General features: G+C 42.0%; 1 protein-coding gene across 3 annotated transcripts in view; it reads left to right on the top strand.

Moving 5' to 3' along the window:
- Positions 1–23439, top strand: part of LOC136694215 (zinc finger protein ZFP2-like) — a 217488-nt gene that overhangs the window by 159271 nt on the left and 34778 nt on the right. Inside the window, exons 4-5 of one of the 3 annotated variants that reach the window (XM_066667607.1) lie at positions 4595–5212; positions 8498–8511. The exons of the other annotated variants lie outside the window; for them this stretch is intronic. Of the exons in view, the coding sequence (XP_066523704.1) occupies positions 4595–5212; positions 8498–8511 (632 nt within the window). The remainder of the gene's footprint in view (positions 1–4594; positions 5213–8497; positions 8512–23439) is intronic. 3 annotated transcript variants of the gene reach the window in all.

A 23439-nucleotide genomic window follows, 5' to 3' on the forward strand; every position in this document is an offset into this window, starting at 1 on the left:
ATGTTTAAATCTCCTACTGAAACACTGTTGATCTTTCGGCATGCACATCATTTACTCCATCAGCCACACCTCAGATCACTCTTTGTTCTCTATGTAATTAACATTGTAGACCCCATTCACCTGTAAAACAACATAAACTTCTCAGAGGACACTACAATAGTGGGCCTCATTTCAGATGGTGATGAGGGAATCTGCAGGAATGAGGGGGAATGTCTATTTCCTGGCTCTTCACACCTCTAGGAAAAAGGAGATCATCGTGGACTTCAGGAGAACAAAGCAGCCAGACCACCTCCCCCTCCACATCTTTGGAGAAGCAGTGTGTAGAGTGTGAAGGTCCTCTGTGTCCACATAAACACCTAACCTGGTCTCCTAACCCCACTGACTTCCATTCCAACCCCTTCCTGACCATATCACCCCCTATACACTAGGACCTTGTACTGGGAATGTGTTAATTTTGTACATTTTCAGTCAGTGAACACTCACTCTACACAAACAGCACACCTATATACTCGGTCTGTTCTGTAGTGTCTACTGCACAGTAAGTGATCACCGTCACTTTAAAGCAGTGATATTTATTCATTACTGTTATAACTGTGTACTCTGATTCTAGCACTGTCTGATGGATATACAGACTGCCCCTTATTTACACAGTAACACACCTCTATACTCTGTCTGTTCTGTAGTGTCTACTGCACAGTAAGTGTTCATCGTCACTTTAAAGCAGTGATATTTATTATTCATTACCGTTATTACTGTGTACTCTGATTCTAGCACTGTCTGATGGACACACAGACTGCCCCTTATTTACACAGTAACACAACTCCCAACTGTTTGTGAAGTAGAACTGTAACAGAACATATGCTGAAATCTTGAATTTGGAAATCACTATCCAGCCTGCAGTTTATATAAAACTGATATTTATATTGTAATATCTACCTCAAAGACTTATATAATATATCACTGTCTATTCTGCCGTCCATGTAAATGTACGCTCTGCTGTTTGGGAAAGGTGCAAACGAGTTTTCGTTATACTCACGTATAATAACAATAAAGACTCTTATCTCTCACCCCTTACTGTGTGTGTTCTCCAGTGGAAACGCTCTTATTGGACTGAGGACACTGTCTCTGTGGGGACTGTCCAATCAGAGACCAGTTGTTCTTAAACTCCAGCCAATCGTATCTCCGGGGGCGAGGGTTGTGGGAGGGGACTGTGTGAGAGGGAGGTGCAGAAGAACATTCACGCTCCCACCTAACTTATTTAATTAACGTTCAGCTCTGCTCAATTGTTCGGTCCGCGATCACACGTTCTTCATGAGAGGTGTGTGTTGAAGAGTAATTAGGACCTGTTTTTACTGAAGGTAAGTGTTTTTAATGTGTACAGCTGTCACACCCAGTTTATAACATGTTTTACTGAAGATAAATATCAGAGAGACTTTCACACCGTTTATACAGTGTTTTACTAAAGATAAAGTTCACAGAGACTTTTACACACCGTTTATAACCTGTTTTACTGAAGATAAAGATCAGAGAGAGACTTTTACACACCGTTTATAATGTGTTTTACTGAAGATAAAGACCAGAACGCCTCTTACACACCGTTTAACCATGTTTTACTGAAGATAAAGATCAGAGAGAAGTGTTTGGACTCTGTTTCTTTCTCTCTCAAAATGTAGCTATTTATTACAGAGCAGAATGATCCAGAAAGAAAAAAGGAAAGTGGTGGAAATTTCAGAGTACTTTTTATTTATAAAGCACTTTATACAGTAGGTGTTTGCACAAAGAAGCTGCACAGAATTCTGGGAATTAGCACCAAGTTGATGCTGCCGAGGAAAAAGTAACAAGAAAAAGATTGGTCAGAGCAGAAGGAAGAAACCTTGGGAAGAACCCAGTCGTAAAAGTGAAATCCACCCTCCCCTGGTAGCCACCAGAGCAAAACAAACAGTGTTTACACAAGCAGCTTTCTATAAATAATGTGTATTTTATTATCCCTCCTCCGCCCACAATATTGCTTCTAGTCATGGGGATAGAACCAGCTGTAGCGTATGTTAGATTTTAATCATACGTCACGATACCTTTGTGAATATATATTTTATATATATTTATAATTTGTTTTTATAGCGTTGACCTTATTCAAACTCCTCCAATCTCTGATATTTGACTTAATGATATTAATTAAAATTTATAATTGGCTTAGGCAATTAAAACATTAATAATTAGTTTGAGAATGAATAATAATCATGCTAAATGAGTACGTCAGGATTTTCAGGAAAATAATGAACAAATTGCAAATACTGTGATTTCAAATAATGAAAGTTTTATTAACAAAGAGAAGGATATTTACTGAACATAGCGTGATCTTGAAATCTCACGGCATCAAAGCAGGGGATGCCGATTCGACTGCGGCGATACGCTAGGCAATCTAACTTGTGACTAATGTGTTGCTAACTGAGGTTTAATTAATGTAAAATTTATCAAGAAACTTGATTCAATTTTTCAGCTGGATATGCGTAAGTTTAGCTTACTTTTCGTCGATTTTCTCCACTCGTTGCGTACAAAGGCTCTCTGAGGTCCTGGGAGTGATGGCGTCTTGTTTGATTTCGCGGTCTCGGGGGTTTCCAGGCTGAGTCAGCGTGGAGGTTTTCTTCGTCGGTTGAGTCGCCTTGGCGTACTCGGAGCGTGATGACGCCGGCGGCAGGATCCTCTGGCTCAGTGTCGTGAGTAGGAGTGTCTAACTATATGGACGTTTGGACGAAAGTTTCACTGATTACTGCAGATCCAGAACTGAAAATCGATTCAATAAACTTACTTATTCTACGACTTTCTGGTATCTCGGCGGTGTTTCTCTTACTCTGGCCACGAATAAGTTCACCGGCTTTGATCAGTCGTGAGATTAAATTTAGATTGGCAATAAAACATAAACAAGATTAAAAGAAAAGAAGATATTCAAAACACTCGACGCATTATTAAAACTTCATACGATCAGCTAATTCAAGACGTCTCTTGTGAGCTTTTTCTGAAGTCTGAGAGGGTTTTCGTTGTCTTGTAGTCGGGAAGGAGAAAGCGTCTCTTTGTTGTTTCAAAGTTTCTCGGATCTTCTCGTTGTTGTTGTCGTCGGCGTCCTCTCTTTTCCGCTTTCTTTCGTGGTCCGTTACTTCTGTCGAGCTCTCGGGACTGCTGTCGAGCTCTCGTAACTCATCTGCTGAACTCCTTTTCTGTCGAGCTGCTCTGTGTTTTCAAAGCTAGCGTGGTCACGCCCTAACGGGAGGTGTCCTTTCCTGATTGGGCACAAGTTCAGCCTCACGTGACTCTCGCGAGGGAGAGAGAGTAGGAGGGGGTTTGAATCAGTGATTCTCACAGAAATAATATAAATTTTGCGTATTGAAATTCTTATACCTGTTATCAATATATAACAATGAGTACACTGGACTGTTAGCATCCAACATCCACATAAGATCCCATCTTGAGTACGTTGTTTTACGTCCAATTCATGATGATACGCTGGAAAAGAATATTAATCCGTTTTCTCTATTCAGAGACAGAACTTCTTTTCATGATAGAAACAATCAACAATATACATCATTTCATTAGAAGATAGGCATTCATCTGAGGGTACAGAAAGTGACATTAATACATTTGTTTATACACATTTAATCAGAGTTTGACTATTTTCCGCTACTGTTTAGACGACCCCGGGCGAGGCGTAGTTTCGCCAGTGTCCATTTGGGGTCGCTGTTGGTCCATGTGTAGGTTGTCGTGTAGATGAATCAATGGGGTTCAACTCGAGGTCACCCCTTCTAAACATCTGCTGATTCCCGTGGGAGATAACGAGAGACATTGAGGTGCCACTTCGTCATAAACGGGATTATAACCCTTCCTTTTGTTTGAGGTTCCTGTCTCTTAAGAGCATTATAAAAAATCGGTTATCTCGACAGTTCCTGGCCATGTGTCACTTGAAAGTGTTCTTAGGTGGGTGCGTGTGTGTGGGGGCTGCAAGGCCTTTGCTCCCTGTGGTTTGTGGAATGCTGACTTCGGGACCAGATGAAAGGTCCTCTTCAGAATGGAAACGTTTTAATTAAAACTTTTCATTTCTTCATTTATATTCTGTCCATATCTATCTTCGGTCCATACTCCACTACACAGCAAACATTAAGTGTGATGAAATTATGAAAACAGATAGGGATATTGGTCTATTCCTGCTTCATAAGTTGGCAACACTGACTTGTTTTTGCTGTTCCAGTACTTAAGGTAGAATTGACTACAAATTCAGGAGAATATTGGTCACCAATAGAGAGCCAGTGGAGAGTGGATTTAACTAATTTATCTTTGTTTCATTGTCTTCCAGGACAGAAGACCATCTTTTTTGATATTTTCTCTGGCTCCTGTTGTTTAAGACACAGTTTTCCACAGGTGCATCAAGAAACATTTCCAAGTGAAATATAACACAATGTTGAGATCAGGAGGGATTAAGTGTGAAGATATGGAGGACAGAATCTCCAGTTCTCAGGAAACATCCTTGGATACTCCCCACACTCACACATCCAACAGTAAATCTCAGACAAGTGAAAACAAATGGAAAACTTATGATTGTGACGAGTGTGGGAAGAGTTTTACTCAACAGGGTAATCTCCAAAGACACCAGCGCATTCACACAGGAGAGAAACCGTATCACTGTTCAGTGTGTGGAAAGAGTTTCAGTCAACTGGGTAGTCTCCAAACACACCAGCGCATTCACACAGGAGAAAAACCTTATTACTGTTCAGAGTGTGGGAAGAGTTTTACTCAACAGTGGAGTCTCAAAGCACACCAGCGCATTCACACAGGAGAGAAACCGTATCACTGTTCAGAGTGTGGGAAGCGGTTTACTCAAAAGAGTCATTTTCAAAGACATAAGCGCATTCACACAGGAGAGAAACCATATTATTGTTCAGAGTGTGGGAAGAGTTTTACTGTACAGGGTCATCTCCAAAGACACCAGCGCATTCACACAGGAGAGAAACCGTATCACTGTTCAGAGTGTGGGATGAGTTTTACTGTACAGGTTAGTCTCAAGACACACCAGCGCATTCACACAGGAGAGAAACCATATCACTGTTCAGAGTGTGGGATGGGTTTTACTGTACAGGCTAATCTCAAAACACACCAGCGCATTCACACAGGAGAGAAACCGTATCACTGTTCAGAGTGTGGGAAGAGTTTTAATCATCAGAGTTCTGTCCGGAAACATCACTGAGTTCACCCAGAACCAGGAAGGTTAGCACTGAGTGAGGGATTACCTTCAGAGATTGGGATTTAATTACTGTATTTGGGTCACATTCAATGTAAAAAATATTCTTAAAGCTGAATTGTGTAGTGCTTTGAAGGCATGTGATTGAACTGTGTGCTACCAAATGCCACGGACTGTTAATGATTTTTTTTTTCCAAGCTGTGGGTTTAGAATTAAGTATTACATATCCTTTTCCCCTCCTCATTAACATGGTCAATGTTGTGATTCACTGTGCTCCAATTAGAGAAGATTCGACTCCAGACTTTGTCTCAAGTCATACTCTGAACTTTGTCTCAAGTGGTTAAACAAAATAAGATGAGATTGTTTCACTGTAACAAGTAGACCTGACAGGATTATTACATAATCACGTGATTGGTTATGGATAATGAATGAATATATTGTTAACTATGATTAAAATTTTTTAGATTAACATCCAAAATAAAGGAACTTTTCCATTCATGTAATAACTTTTTACTTTTCTTGTTAAGTGCGCTGCGAACCGAGACTCATACAACTCCAAGAGATTCAACTTTGGATCATTGGCCACAATAGATAGATTCAAATAATTGAGTCTTTGATTGATTCCTCTATTAATCTGCCTGGTAGCTCTCGTTGCCAACAGCAAACAGATAGAAATGAGAAATAACGTTTCATCTATCAGTGTTCACATTCGTGTAATATGTAATAATTTGTTGATTAAAAGTGCAAAACATTGTGTCATATTTCTCCTCTTTAAATTATTATTTTCATTAAGAGCTCATTTATATTTTTGGGGAAAAATAGGCAGTGAACGGATATTTGTATTTTCAGTTTTCATTAAAAAATAGTATAGCTAACACTATACACTATAGCTAACATTCAGACCTTTCAGGGTTTTCTTTTTCCAAAATTTGTGCTTAAAATGGAAGAAAACCCTGAGGAAGACATTAGCTACCATTCTCTCGTTCTTGCTGGACATTGCATCATTAGTAAGTTTTTGTTACATCACAACTTATATTAAGCAAACTTTAGACTATTCTATCAGTTTAATTTATGGTGATAACACAACCTGATAATATAAACTACAGAAACAATAATTAACATTTAGCCTTATCAGTTATCTTGGCTAGCATGCAGTTAGCATCAGTGTTATCTATACAGAATACTATTAACACACAAATATTTAATTTGCCTAACGTTTATACAGTTATTGGGGGAAAATTGGACATGCACATCAAGTGTTGGATCATAATTTAAACGCTGGGCCAGATGCGGGCCAATGTGTGAGCCGAGCATTTGTAATCAAGACGATAAGACTCAGGCTCTGTGTGGTGTAGTGGAACAGGTGTTACAGCTCAAGTGTTTTTATCTTGCTAGGAATTCATTCATTCCTTATCTGTAACCGCTTATCCAGTTCAGGGTCGCGGTGGGTCCAGAGCCTACCTGGAATCATTGGGCACAAGGCAGGAATACACCCTGGAGGGGGCGCCAGTCCTTCACAGGGCAACACAGACACACGCACATTCACATTTTGAGTCACCAATCCACCTACCAACGTGTGTTTTTAGACTGTGGGAAGAAACCGGGGCATCCAGAGGAAACCCATGCGGACACGGGGAGAACACACCAAACTCCTCCCAGACAGTCACCTGGAGGAAACCCACACAGACACAGGGAGAACACACCACACTCTTCACAGTCACCCAGAGCGGGAATCGAACCCAATCGAATCCCTGGAGCTGTGTAACTGCGACACTACCTGCTGCGCCACCGTGCCACCCCGAAGAGAAACAATCAAAATTAAATTAAAGTGCCAAAAATGTTGTTTAAAATATCAGCCAATCCGAATTAGTGTTGTTATTTAAAAATAAATAAATAAAAAATTTGCACAGTTAAAAATTCACTATTCTCCTGCTCCATTTTCTGAAATATGTAGTAGTGTAACATAAAAAAATTATAATAAAATTAAGGAATTGAATAAACATTGAGTTATAGAATGAATTTGTGTGATTATGGTATACAGTACACAGGACTACGGCAGAGTACATATAGCTAGGCTCATTTACTGTTATACCTGTACACAGTATTCTACAACGCTGACAGTGACAAGGAGTGATGACAGTACTCTCCCCACTCCACCCATATTCAGGCTCATCAACATGAAATTATTTTTGCAAATTAAGCCTAAAAGTCATATAAAACAGCCTAACGTGCCAAAAAAAAAAAACACTTGCAACCAAGCAAGCAAGGTGCTTAGTGAGCCATGGCGCAACCTGGAGAGAGGGGTATTAAAGCAGGGGCCACAATATACATCACCCCACTCTGAGTATTTGAATAAATAGCAGAGTATCCTGGCCAAAGACCCAAACTAACAAACAAACAAAAAAAACACCCTGTATTTGGGACAGCCCTAAATACACCACAGATTTAATCATATTCTCTATTAAGTCCTTATATTTCAGTATAGAGCATATTTGGATACTTGATATCAAGTGGGTTAGTTACAGATAAGGTTTGGCAAGATGATCAATTCAAAAATACGTTTAAGGTTTGTGAAAGTGTATATTTTGTATTTCTGTTGTATTCATATTATTTAATATATTTATACTGTTTTTAAGGACTGACAGCCTGTTAAATTGTCAAATGGTGTAACCACAATAAATTACAAATATCTAATATTTCACACCTTCTAAAATTCATGCAATTGCTCTCATAAAATTAGTTTATTTTGCAATATCCCATGAGAATGAGAATATTGTATTTTTATATTCAAAATTTAAATTTATGGATTTTTCATTGTACTGAGCAAGACCATGTGCCGTAAAAACATCTTATTTTATGTATATTCTTTGACCATTTGAGTAAAAATGATTTAAACACCCATTATTACAGTGTAGACAAGAATTAAATTATAATCCATATTACAATTTTTGTACAATATTAGCCTTTAGACAAGATACTGGTTACACCAACTGACCATAAACCTTCTACAGCAAAAGAACAAGATACCGACACAGAAAATAGTCATCAATGTAAATAGAATTTGATATTTCAGTATATATTTATGCTATTCATCTTATTTCATATCAAAAACTATTTAACATTATACATAACATAACATTAATAAAAAAAAAAAAACTCGGCTCCACTCCGAGTCTCTCCTGGATGCCTGAGCTCCTAACCCTGTCTCTAAGGGAGAAAATTAATTTCAGCCGCTTGTACCCGCGATCTTGTTCTTTCGGTCACTACCCAAAGCTCGTCACTCATAGGTGAGGGTTGGGACGTAGATTGAACGATATATCGAGAGCTTTGCTTTTCTCCTCCGCTGGTGGGATTGAGAAGATCCTCGATGTATTCCTTCCACCGCCTAATTACGTCCCCAGTCAAGGTCAACAGGTCCCCACCCCCATTATATACAGTGTTGGTGGAAAACCGCTTTCCCCTCTGAGTCGCCTGATGGTTTACCAGAAACTTCTCGGAGCCAACCGAAAGTCGTTTTCCATGTTCTCACCGAACTCCTCCCACACCCGAGTTTTTGCCTCAGCGACAGCCGATGCCGCGAGCCGCTTGGCTCTTCGGTACCTGTCAGCTGACTCCGGAGTCCCTTGAGCCAGCCAGCTTGACAGCCCCCCTCACCCGGGGTGTCCACCACCGAGTGCGGGGATTGGCACCCCGACAGGCACAGACAACCTTGCAGCCACAGCTCCGTTCAGCTGCCTCAACAATGGAGGTCCGGAACATGGCCCATTCGGACTCAATGTCACCAGCCTCCCCCAGGGGGCTGTCGAGGCTCTGGCAGATGTGGGAGTTAAAGATCTTTCTGACAGGTTCCTCTGCCAAACGTTCCCAGCAAACTCTCAACACATGTTTGGGCCTGCCAGGTCTGTCCGGCATCCTCCCCCGCCATCTGATCCAACTGATCACCAGGTGGTGACCAGTGGACAGCTCAGCACCTCTCTTCACCCGAGTGTCCAAAACATATGGCCGCAGGTCTGATGATACGACTATAAAGTTGATCATTGAAATGCAGCCTACGGTATCCTGATGCCAGGTGTACTTTTGGACACCCTTATGCTTGAACATGGTGTTCATAATGGACAAACTGTGACGAGCACAGAAATCCAATAACTGAACACCACTTGGGTTCAGATCAGCGGGGCCGTTCCTCTCAATCACGCCCCTCCAGGTCTCACTGTCATTACCCACGTGAGCGTTGAAGTCCCCCAGCAGAACAATGGAGTCCCCAGAATGAGTGTTCTCCAGCACCCCCTCTAGGGTCCCAGAGAAGGCATGATACTCTGAGCTGCTGTTCGGTGCATAAGCACAAACAACAGTCAGAGCCCTTTCCCCAACACAAAGGCGTAGGGAAATTACCCTCTCGTCCACTGGGGTAAACCCCAACGTACAGGCGCTAAACCGGGGGACTATGAGTAAGCTCACTCCTGCCTTACGCCTTTCACCCAGGGCAACTCCAGAGTGAAAGAGCATCCAGCCCCTTTCAAGGAGATTGGTTCCAGAGGCCATACTGTGTGTCCAGGTGCGCCCAACTATATCTAGCCGGAACCTCTCAACCTTGTGCACCAGCTCAGGCTCTTTTCCCACCAAAGAGGTTATGTTCCATGTTCCAAAAGCCAGTTTCAGTAACTGAGGATCAGAACACCAGGGCCCCCCGATCCACAATGCACCAGACCCGGATTACTACCTCTCCTACAGGACCCATGTTACTCCTTTGGGCTGAGCCCATCCAGACCCCCTGAGTGAAAGCCACCAGGCGCTTGCCAAGGAGCCCCCCCCAGGCCAGGCTCCAGGGTGAGGCCCCGGTAACCCTACTCCGGGCAAGGGAGGCTGTGTCCCTGTTCTTAATCTATTCATCTTGGTCTTTATGGATCACTCTTTGTCTGGCCCATCACCCACGACCAATTTGCCTTGGGAGACCCTACCAGGGGCTATTGCCCCCGACAACATAGCTCCTAGGCTTATGCAGGCACGCTAACCCCTCCACCACAATAAGGTGGCGATCCAGGGAGGGGTCTCATACAATTTCAGTTGGTAAAATGACAGCCATTGTTTTCAAAAAGAGAGAGGGAGAGGGAGAGGGAGAGAGAAACAGAGCGAGAGAGATTGTGAGTGAGAGAGTGTCCAACATTTTTTGCCATTTCTTTTACAACTAAACTGTTTTGAATAAATTTTTAAAAACCAACAACCATAAGTGTGAGTTCATGTATACTGATGAGATGTGAACAAATTGTTTCATATTAACATAACAATATAAATGAAACAGTGTGTCAGAAATTTAAGAATTGAAATATTAGAGGGGTTGAGGATGCCTGTGGTACCTCTAGAATTAACTGCACATGGTCATGATCATGAGGGTTAACTATAGGTTCCGGACGAACTATATGCTGGTCATCTCCTGAGGTGTTTAAAAGATCAGTAACCTTTTATTCTCTATATACTGTCTTTGGTACTGCTTCAAACTTCCCCTCATCTTTTGTTGTATCGTTGTTGTATGTGCACCTTTCCCATCTTTTGGCCAGGTAATCTGCCCTTGCAGCAAGATCTGCTTTCACTCACGCTCTGTGGCTAGCCACTTGTAAGTGGCATCAATTCTGGGATAAGAAGTACACTTTATTTATAATAAATGTCCATCCATTATCCACCGCTGGTCCGGGTCACAGGGGAAGCAATCGGAGCAAAGAAACCCAGACCTCGCTCTCCCCAGCCACCGCCTCCAGCTCCTCCGGGGGTATATCGAGGCGTTCCCAGGCCAGTCGAGACATGTAGTCTCTCCAGCGTGTTCTTGGTCTGCCCCGGGGCCTCCTCCCCGTTGGACATGCCCAGAACACCTCACCAGGAAGGCGTCCAGGAGGCATCCCAACCAAATGCCCGAACCACTTCAACTGGCTCCACTCCGAGTCTCTCCTCTGGATGTCCGAGCTCCTAACCCTGTCTCTAAGGGAGAGTCCAGACACCCTGTGGAGAAAACTCATTTCAGCTGCTTGTACCCGTGATCTCGTTCTTTCGGTCACTACCCAAAGCTCGTGACCATAGGTGAGGGTTGGGACGTAGATTGAACGGTAAATCGAGAGCTTTGCTTTTCTGCTCAACTCTCTCTTCACCACAAATGACCAGTACAGAGCCCGCATTACTGCTGATGCTGCACCGATCTGCCTGTCAATCTCCCGCTCCATCTTTCCCTCACTCGTGAACAAGACCCCGAGTTATTTAAACTCCTCCACTTGAGGCAGGATCTCACTTTTAACCTAGAGAGAGCACTCCACCCTTTTCCAACTGAGTACCATGGACTCGGATTTGGAGGTGCTGATCCTCATCCCTACTGCTTCACACTCGGCTGTAAACTGGTCCAGCAAAAGCTGGAGGTCCCAGCTTGATGAAGCTAACAAGACCACATCATCTGCAAAAAGCAGACATAGAATCCTGAGACCACCAAACCGGACACCTTCTGCCACTTGGCTAAGCCGAGAAATTCTGTCCATAAAAATTACGAACATAACCGGTGTTCATGTATAATAAATATATTTATATTATTTATTTATGAATTAAGCATACAGTTTACATTAATCACAATAAAATATTAAAAATGTATTATGGAAGTTTAAATTTAAAATAAAAAATCTTTGACATTTCAAAAATTGATAAATAACAATCTAAATATAACCCTATTAAAACTGCTGTTCATGCTAAACAGTCACTATTTAAGTTATAAAAAATAATATAATTGGCACCTTAAATTACATCCACTTGACCCTGAATCTGATCAAACTGGTCTCAAACAGAAAGAAGTCAAATGACATTTCTATTTAAAAATAAAAATTTGCAGGCTTTATGGACAACTATGTACACTCTTGACATTTATGTGAATATTCAAATAGTTTTTACTTTACATTCAAATATTTATGATTAATATGATTTATCAATATTTTAAGAAGGTTACACCATTTGACATGTAACCTAAGCTTGCCTGACCATGGCCTAAAAACACCTAATTGTGTTACATTTTTAAGAGTGTTCATAACCTTGACTCATAGCAGTTGGGGTCTTTAAGGTTTCTTCTCTGTGACATAATTTCATGCCACATGATCTAATGACATAATACTTAAAAAATGGCTCCTTAAATGGTGGTTACACCACTTGACATTTAAAGTGGTTGATGTGACAGACATTATTCCCCGCATTAATTAAAACATTCAGAACATTGGGGTTTCATTACTTTTATTTTTTTTAATAGAAAGATTTTTATGCAAGATCATGCCAGATTATTTTAGAATTGATTTTGGAAAGAATTTTACATTTTGTTCAGGAAGTGTAATTTTTTGGTTCATGTTTTTGTGGTTACACCATATTGACATCTATATCTAACCCATATGTACAGAAAAAAAATGAGTGTCACGTCATTGATCTGTATACACCATGAGATATATCTGAACACAGTATTTTCTACATTATGCAAATACATTATACAGGCTCAGTATTTGACCTCTTAAATCATAAAAAAAATCTTCAGATATGCTCCAGATATGATCAAGATACTTTCAAGTATTTGAAAAAGTGATCCCAGGATTCTTGGGCTTTTGGCAGTGTTCCCTCAGGCTAGTGCTTTAGCCAAACAAGAATCAGGACAACCCAGTTTTAGAGAAGCTTCTTCCTACATGCCATCACACTCCTAAGCAGTTAGACATTACAGTTACAAAACACACTCCATCTTCTGGTCTCTTCTTTCTTCTGCACTTCACATTTCTTGGTGTATAACACAAACTATACACTCCATCATCTGAACCTAAACTCCCACTTTACCCCCTCCAACAGTTTCTCCTGGGTCTTGCCCTGCATCACAAAGTAACAAGTCCTTTAAGGTCACAAGCACAGTATGTCCTATGTCTCTTAATAGTTCATTAGTAATATTTAATCAGGAGTACTTAGTATTATTATTCACTGAATATATTGGGTTATCATTATCAATATTACTCATTGGTGTTAGTATGCATTTTTCCACCACATGCACAATTTAAAGTTTACAGATAAGACTGTGTGTGAGTTTTTTTATGTTAGTTGTACTGCTGTGAAATGTTGTCAATCTATGGGCATTGTGAGCTACTGAAACCTAAACTAAATTTCAGCATGAAACTCAGTTTTATGGCTCCTGAGCTTGGTGTGACTAATGGCTCCACCAATGCTGATCTTTCCCCTTCCAAGGGTATACAGTCCAGCCCCAGAAATAAACATGAATGGTGATGATGAGGGCAGAAGGACAGAACACCTCCCTCAGCTGTGCTCCAGAGCATCCCAAAGCCCATGCAGAACCTCTTCAGTTGGTTGGCTGTCTACTCATCTCCAACAAAGGTCTGACAGTGACAACATGAGTTTGTTGATGCCACACTGTTATCTTAAACTTCTAGAAAACAGTGAAAGCTTAAAACAGAGTAAAAACATCTCTAATTGGAGTACAGTGAAAAAACAACCTTGTGAATGAGGAGGGGGGAAATAGATCTAACCTTAATAATTCATTCTGAAACCACAACTTGGGGAAGAAGAAGAAAATAAAATCCATGAACAGTCAGTGGCATCTGATATCACACATCTTCAAATCTTCAAAAATCACTACACAATTCAAATCCAAATCTCCAAAGGTAATCCCTTACTCAGTGCTGTTTCTGTTCTGGGTGAACGCAGTAATGTTTTCGGACAGAACGCTGATAACTAAAACTCTGCCCACACTCTGAACAGTGATACGGTTTCTCTCCTGTGTGAATGCGCTGGTGTCTTTGGAGATGACCCTGTACAGTAAAACTCTTCCCACACTCTGAAAAGTGATATGGTTTCACTCCTGTGTGAATGTGGTGATGTATTTGGAGACTACTCTATTGAGTAAAACTCATCCCACACTCTGAACAGTGATACGGTTTCTCTCCTGTGTGAATGCGTTGGTGTGTTCTGAGATTACTCTTTTGAGTAAAACTCTTCCCACACTCTGAACAGTGATACGATTTCTCTCCTGTGTGAATGCGAAGGTGTGTTTGTAGATGATACTTTTCATTAAAACTCTTCCCACACTCACAACAGTAATATGGTTTCTCTCCTGTGTGAATACGCTTGTGTGTTTGTAGATAACACTCTTCAGGAAAACTGAAGAGTGAAAAAACTATGATTTCTCTCCTGTGTGAATGCACTGGTGTGTTTGGAGATGAACCAGTTGAGTGAAAGTCTTTCCACACTCTGCACAACTATAAGTTTCCTGTTTGTTTTCACTTGTCTGAGATTTTCTGTCACATGTCTGAGTGTGGGAAGTATCCAAGGATGTTTCCTGAGAACTGGAGATTCTGCCCTCCATATGCTCACATTTAATCCCTCCTGATCTCAACATTGTGTTATATTCCACTTGGAAATGTTTCTTGATGCACCTGTGGAAAAACTCTGGAAGTTTCTTGAACAACAGGAGCCAGAGAAAATATCCAAAGAAATGGTCTTCTGTCCTGGAAGACAATAATGAAAGAAAGATAAATTAGTTAAATTCACACTCCACTGGCTCCCTATTGGTGACTAACATTCTCCTTAATTTCTAGTCAGTTCCACCTTAAGTATTGCACCTCAAACAGCAAAAATAAGTCAGTGTTACCAACTTATGGAGCATCCACTTAGTGCCAATACCCATAATATTGTGCAGCTTCTTTGTGTAAACACCAACTGTAAAAATTACTTAATGAATAGAAAAAAAAAATACTCAGAATTTCAACCACTATTCTCTTTTCTTTCTGAATCATTCCGCTCTGCAATAAAAAGTGAAAGATCCGGAGGGAGACAAAATAAAATATGAATAAAATATTAAACAGTGTGTTTTTTTTTTTTTTTTTTTTTTTTTTTTTTTTTTTCGCTTCCTGCTTCCTTGCCGTTCAGACGCTTTGCTGCTTAGCTCTGCTATCTTCTATTTCTTTCCTTTTATTTTTTCAAAACCGACTTGTTTTTCCTGTGATAGAGTATCTGAGCTTTTAAATATACACAAATCAGCAGCACTACGAAGCCAAAACTGGATATTTTCTGCTTTTGATACTTTTTAAAGTAGTGTGATTGCTCTAGGAACCAGGACTGTTCCAACAACCAGGATATTTCATCAGGCTACAGTAGAAGAAACTTGTGAAATGCCTCTTCATTTTGTTCAACACATGTGCTGTCAGAATTGCTACGGACTTCTACAGAGAATGTCAGCTTTGGAAAGGGATTTTCGGAACCTGTTATCAGAGTTTAAGGACTGGCATGTCGGACCTGCGCGAGGAGTAACAGTGAGTGGGAGTACGGGCAGCAGACAGTGGGCTGAGGACCTAACGGAGCAGCGGACAGTGGAGGGACACAGATCTAGACCAGAGGATCGAGTAAATGGCAACACTGCTGTGAGTATAACTAGAGACGGGCAATGGGTGCAGATTGAAGCTAGACCCAAGCGCCGTGCTTTGTATAGCTCTGTAGTCTCGTCCTCTACTCCTGGTACCACAGCTGGTCCAGGGATTTCAGCTGCTAAACCTAACACTGCTGCTGAGAGAGCACAGCACAGACCCAAACCAGAAAACCGGTCTTATTCACTGCAGCTGAAAAACAGGTTTGAACCACTGCATGCCCTTCGTGAGAATCACAAACACAGTGAACACAGCACAGAAAGTGCCAGAAGTGTCAGTCAGTCTCAAAACTCTAACAAACCTACTGCAGACACCCTGATCTTTGGAGATGACACTGTTAATGGGGTAACAAACCCAAAACTCATAGTGAGATGCGAGCCAAACATCACCGTGCCTGAACTTACTGCAAAGTTTCCAGCTGTACTGGCTGAGTACACCAATGTGAAGAGGATTATTGTACACGTTGGAAAGAATGACACTATCAAGCAGGAGTCTGAAGTTCTAAAAAGAGACTTTAATGACCTCATTAACACACTCAGTAGGTTCAACATACAATTTTTCATCAGTGGACCTCTACCTGCAGGAGGCACCAATATGTTCTCAAGGTTACTGGGATTAAACACCTGGCTACAGAACAGCTGCAGGTCAAATGGACTGAACTTCATTGACAATTTTAACTTGTTTTTTGGGAAGAGAGAACTTTTTAGGAGAGACGGACTGCACACAAACAAGAGGGGTGTTAAACTCCTGACAGACAATCTCATTTTCTCAGTGTGCAATCTATCTACTTCTCTTGGGGGTGGCGCATCAGCATCAACATCCAGGAACTCTCCTGTACAAGCTGATGACACCATGTCACAGCCGGAACATCCTCTCTCCACTGAGGACGACCTGAGGGAGCAGCAGACACTGGACATGAGTGGCAATGACCAACTCTATCAGCTGCCAGAGACACCAAAACCCCAAGAGGAATCCTCCTTGTCCTCTATCTCCCCCCCCACATCACCCCACCTGAACCTCCCAGCAGCCATGGAGAAGCTGGTTTCGGCTGGGACAAGGCTGTCACTTTCCCTGTCAGCCAGCCCTCAGGTGCAAAGAAGAACCACCCCAGCTTCTACTCCACCATCATCTACTGCCACTTCTCCACTGCAGTCCCCCAGACTGTCCCCTAAGAATAATCACACTCCATCACCACCTAGAGCACCTCAACGGAAAAGACAAGCTCCTCAACCCCCGGAAAGGCAGCTTCGCTCACGGCCCCATCGCCAGCAGGAGCTTCACACAGCTTCGTCAGCTGATAAGGGCAAAGAAAAGTGATGTTTTTCGGGTCCTGGCTGCTGCAGTGATGATGTCAGCAGTACATGTTTTCAAAACAAGCTTGGACCTTTGATGCCTGTAATCTCTCCCATTCCAGTACTTATCAGAGAGAGAAAGAACAGAGAGTTCAGGTCAGATTCTGTGAATGTAGCCAATCTACAGCAAATAAAATGTGAAACAGAGATTCTGTGGCAAAGTGCACAAGTTACTAAGTTAGCTCTTCTAAATATCAGATCTCTCACAAACAAATCACACTTAATTAATGATCTAATTACAGCACATGGGCTTGATTTTATACTTTTAACTGAGACTTGGCTAAATGAATGTAGTGCTGCAACTGTTTTATTGGAGTCGGCTCCTCCAGATTTTCATTTTTTAAATGCATCTCGTGCCAGCAGAAAAGGTGGAGGTCTAGCTGCTTTGTTCCATGGTTCTTTTCAGTGCAAGCAGTTATCATTTGGAGACTTCACAACATTTGAGAATCTCTGTGTAGTTTTGAAAGGGACACCACAGATATTACTAGTAACTGTCTACAGGCCTCCGAAGTACAGCGCTAATTTTATTGATGAATTTACAGAGATGCTGTCCTTTATTTCTACAGACTTTGACCATTTTGTTATTGCTGGTGACTTTAACATACATATCGACAATCCCAAGGACTGTTTTGCCAAGGAACTACTTGCCATATTGGACTCTTTTGGTCTTTCACAGCATGTTACAGGGAGTACTCATTGTCATGGTCACACGCTGGATATTGTTATCTCAAAGAGTCTCAACATATCAGTGACTGTGAAGGACGTCGCACTGTCAGATCACTACTGTGTGTTCTTTGATATGTGGGCCTCACCAGTCATCAGAGATAGAAGAGTTTGTGTCAAGAAAAGGATTATAAAGGACTGCACAGCTACACTTTTCATGAGTAAATTGTGCACTACACCATGTGAACGATCCAACTCTGTTGATGATTTGCTGAATAGTTTTAATACAAAAATTGTCAGTGTAATGGATGAGATTGCGCCAGTTAAAATGAAGGCCTTGTCTTGCAAACAGAAAGCACCATGGAGAAATGCTTCTGTTGTTCAAATCCAAAAGAGGGAGTGTCGCAAGGCAGAACGCAGATGGCGTAAAACAAGTCTTCATATTCACAAAGAAATCTACAAAGATAGGCTACGTCAATACAACGCGACAATATGCAAAACACGACAATCCTATTTCTCTAGCATCATCAACAATAACACTAACAACAGCAAAATCCTCTTCACCGTGGTCGACAGACTTACTAACTCACCCACACCAATGGCCCCTGAATTAGTATCAACTGAGAGATGTAATGAGTTTGCATTCTTTTTTAACACTAAAATCCAGAATATCAGACAAGTGATTAGTACATCTACATCCAACAATGAGTCTGTACCCTCTCCATCACCTCATAAAAACTCCTTAGTTAAAATGTCAGAGTTCAGTACTGTTGATAGTAATATTTTAACTGACACAGTTAATCATCTCAAATCATCCACTTGCAGTCTTGACACACTACCAACCAATTTTTTAAAGAGTGTGTTTCACACTATAGCACCAGACATACTCCACATTGTAAACACCTCACTCATGTCGGGGGTTTTTCCGAGCTCACTAAAAACTGCAGTTGTAAAGCCTCTTCTAAAAAAGAAAAATTTAGAATCTTCTCTGATAAGTAACTACAGGCCAATTTCTAATCTACCGTTCATGGGCAAAATCATTGAGAAAATAGTTTTCAGGCAAATCACTAGTTTCTTGTCCATAAACAGTAGCCTAGACAAATTCCAGTCCGGGTTCCGGTCTAATCACAGCACTGAGACTGCTCTAATCAAGGTAATTAATGACATCCGCTTAAATACAGAGGCTGGAAAGGTATCTCTTCTATTACTTCTTGACCTTAGTGCTGCCTTTGATACCATTGACCATAAGATTCTTATAGATAGACTCGCAAACTGGGTTGGACTCTCAGGAACAGTCCTGAAGTGGTTCATTTCTTACCTGGAAGGCAGGAACTACTTTGTAGAAATAGAAAATAATATTTCAGAGAACATGCCAGTAACCTGTGGTGTCCCCCAGGGCTCTATTCTTGGTCCAGTTTTATTTAATTTATATATGCTTCCTCTTGGCCAGATTCTACAGAACTATGGGCTGTCCTATCACAGCTATGCAGATGATACTCAGATTTACATGGCCCTGTCCCCAAACGACTCTGGCCCAGTTGACTTATTAAGCAAGTGCCTTGAACACATCACAAACTGGATGGGACACAATTTTCTGCAGCTGAATAAAGATAAAACTGAGATTATACTATTTGGGAATAGCACTGAGAGACAAAGATTGGCTACGTATCTGGACTCGAGAGCCCTCAAATCTAAAGAACTGGCTCGCAACCTTGGTGTATCAATGGACTCAGATCTCAGTTTTAGTAGTCATATTAAAGCGGTTACTAGATCAGCATTTTACCATCTTAAGAACATCAGTAAGATTAGAGATTTTCTGACTAAACCAGACCTGGAGAAACTTATCCATGCTTTTATTTCTAGCAGGATTGATTACTGTAATGGTCTCTTAGCTGGACTTCCAAAAAAGACCATTAAACAGCTTCAGCTGATTCAAAATGCAGCTGCCAGAGTTCTCACTCGGAGCAAAAGAAGAGATCATATCACCCCCATCCTCAAATCCTTACACTGGATACCAGTCTGTTATAGAATAGACTTTAAGGTGTTATTACTGGTTTATAAATGTCTCAATGGGGTAGGACCAGCGTATTTATCAGATCTGCTACAGAGATATGAGCCGAGCAGAGATCTCAGATCTTTAGGAACTAGTCAGTTAGTCCTGCCTCGGGTCAAAACTAAACATGGAGAGGCAGCATTTAGCTACTATGCCACTTTTAAATGGAACCAGCTGTCTGAGAATATTAGAAGTGCCCCAACGTTAGACACATTTAAATCAAGACTTAAAACTCTCTTGTTTGAGCAGGCTTACAGCTCTGTTTAAAATATTCTGCACTTTTCTGTAACGGCATTTTATTTCTTTTATTTCTTTTCATTTATTGTCATTTTAAATTGTTTTAATCATTTTAATCATTTTACTCTTTTTATGTAATTGTCTTATTGGAATTTATGATTTTACTCTGGCTTTTAATGTAATTTCTTTTTCTGTAAAGCACTTTGAATTGCTTCTGTATGAAAGGTGCTCTATAAATAAACTTGCCTTGCCTTGCCTTGCCTAGAAGCCTCTCTGATGTTTGTCTTCAGTAAAACATGGTATAAACAGGGTGTAAATATCTTAAACACATTTATCTTAAGTAAAACATGGTATAAACGGGTTGTAAACATCTTAAACATGTTTATCTCCAGTAAAACATGGTATAAACAGAGTGTAAATATCTTAAACGTGTTTATCTTCAGTAAAACATGATATAATATGGTTATATTATAATAAGACAAAATGGCGCAGACGACAGTGGCAGGATCTCGAGGTAGCTCTGTTTCCATCTGTTTGTGTTTTTTCTAAGTCTTAGTTTACTTTTTTATCTTGCAACAATTTTGGTTACACACCTTGAGGAGTGTTTTATTCTATCCTATGGATATGGACCGATTGCAACGACCCAGCGACAGCAAACTTGTGTACACAAGGAATCAGCTGATTGCACTACGGAAGAATGCTGGCAGGGTTAACGTCAACATCCCAGAGGAGCTATGGCGCTTTAGAGGGTGCCGTGCAGGGATTAAAGTGAAGACAAGGCGGCGGGAGAAGAAGTGGAGATACAAGCCCGCAGTTCCTTCGATGGTGATGGGAAATGTGAACTCTTTGTCTAACAAGACGGATGAACTGGCTGCCTTGGTAAGAAACCAGAAGTTATACAGAGAGTGTAGCCTGCTATGCTTTACAGAGACATGGGTAACTAGCCAAATCCCCACTGCTAACGTTGAGCTGCCCGGCTTCAGTGTGGCTCGCTTGGACAGAGACTGTAAACTTTCTGGCAAAAAGAAGGGAGGTGGACTGGTGATGTACATTAACAACAGATTGTGCAATCCCGGACATGTTACAGTGAAGGAGACTGTATGCTGTAAGTATGTGGAGTTATTGGCGGTCAGTCTCCGACCGTACTACATGCCGAGAGAATTCTCGAACGCCGTTGTGGTGTGTGTTTATGTTCCGCCGCGTGCTTTTCCGGACAGAGCGTGTGACGTCATCCACTCAATAATCGCTAGGTTGCAAACTCAACACACTGATGCCTTTTTTGCGATCTCGGGCGACTTCAATCACATAACATTGGACTCCACTCTCACGAATTTCTACCAGTTTGTCAACTGCCCTACTAGAAAAAACAGAACAATAGACCTCATGTACGTAAATTTGAGGGATGCATACAGTGCCACGCCCCTCCCCCCGCTTATTTATCTACAACCTTATTCATCTACAGCCAGTGTACAAGCCCAAACACGCTACCAGCCACCACACGCACCTTCAGGAAATGGACACCTGAAGCAGATGAGGCTCTGAGAGACTGCTTCGGATCCACAGACTGGAGCGTGTTGCAGAGTGGTGAGGACTTAGAGGTGGTCACACATTGCACTACTGACTACCTGAACTTCTGTGTGGACATAGTTGTTCCCACGAGAACTGTACGCTGCTTTCCCAAAATCAAGCCTTGGATAACCAGCAATGTCAAGGCCCTTCTCAATAGGAAGAAAATGGTGTTTAGAGAGGGAGACATGGCAGAGTTGAGGCACGTACAAGGGGAACTCAAAGTTAAGCTGAAAGAGGCTAAGGAGGACTACAGAAGGAAGGTGGAACGGAAGCTGCAGGAGAACAACATGAGGGAGGCTTGGGATGGTATGAAGACCATCACTGGCCTCAAAAAGAGCAGCAGTTCTGTAGAGGGGGATCTGGACATGGCGAATGAGCTAAACCAGTTCTACTGCAGGTTTGACCGCCCTGATCCTGATCCAGCTCCGATGGCAGTGGTATGCCAGCCACCCCTTACTGACTCAGACACTGCTCGTGTGCTTGCCTGACCAACCAACACCTCCATCACAGGCTATTATACCCCTCCCTCACATGGTGTCAACGGCTGCAGTCAACAGCCATCAGTCTCCAGCCATCCAACTACCCCCCGAGACAATCACCTCCCCCGCCCCTACCACCCTTCCCCCCATCGTCACGGCTGACCAGGTCAGAGGACATCTGAGGAGACTGTGACCTGGTAAGGCTGCCAGGCCAGACAGACTGTGTCCAAGGCTGCTCAAGGCCTATGCTGCTGAACTGGGAGAGCATTTTCAACCTGAGTCTCCGTCTCGGATGAGTTCCAACACTTTAGAAGACATCATGTCTCACCCCTGTCCCTAAAAAGCCACACCCAAGTGAACTTAATGACTACAGGCCTGTGGCTCTAACATCACATGTGATGAAGACAATGGAGAGACTGGTCTTATGCATACTGAGACCCCAGGTACGCCATGCACTGGACCCACTACAGTTTGCATACCAGGAGAAAGTGGGCGTGGAGGATGCCATCACTTATCTCCTACACAGGACACATTCACACCTGGACAAGGGGAACAGTGCTGTGAGAATCATGTTCTTTGATTTCTCAAGCACTTTCAAAACCATCCAACCTCTCAGACTGGGAGATAAGCTCCAACAGATGGGTGTGGACGCTCACCTGGTAACCTGGATTACAGATTATCTGTTAGAGCGGCCACAGTACGTGAGACTGAAGAACTGTCTCTCCGACACTATGATCTGCAGCAGAGGAGCTCCACAGGGAACTCTCACCAGTCCTGTTCACCCTGTACACACATCTGACTTCTGCTACAACACTGAGTTGTGCCACATGCAGAAGTTCTCTGATGATACTGCGATTGTGGGGTGTATCAGGAATGAGCAGGAGGAGGAGTACAGGAGCCTGGTGGAGGTCTTTGTGCAATGGTGCAAACTGAACCACCTCCAACTGAACACTTCAAAGACCAAGGAGATGGTGGTAGACTTCCGCAGGTCAAAGCCTGTCCTCCTACCAGTCACCATTGATGGGGTCGACGTGGAGGTGGTGGACACCTATAAGTATCTGGGCTTACACCTAGACAATGACTGGATGGGTCAGCCAACCCTGAAGCACTCTACAAGAAAGGGCAGAGCAGGCTATAATTCCTGAGGAGGTTGGGGTCCTTCAATGTCTGCAGTAAGCTCCTCAGGATGTTTTAACAGACTGTTGTTGCCAGTGTCCTCTTTTATGCTGTGGTATGTAAAGCTGGCTCTGTAGTGGGGGCTGAACTGGAGTGCATCACTTCCATATCAAACAAGAGGACCCTGAACAAACTGATTAGCATCTTGGACAATGAGTGCCATCCACTCCACAGTACCATAACTAAGCAGACTGGAGACTTCGCTCACTGCCAGAATGAGGAAGTCATTTGTCCCCAGGGCTATTGAGCTGTTCAACGCTTC

Source organism: Hoplias malabaricus, chromosome 4 (assembly GCF_029633855.1).
Source record: "Hoplias malabaricus isolate fHopMal1 chromosome 4, fHopMal1.hap1, whole genome shotgun sequence".
Lineage (NCBI taxonomy): Eukaryota > Metazoa > Chordata > Actinopteri > Characiformes > Erythrinidae > Hoplias > Hoplias malabaricus.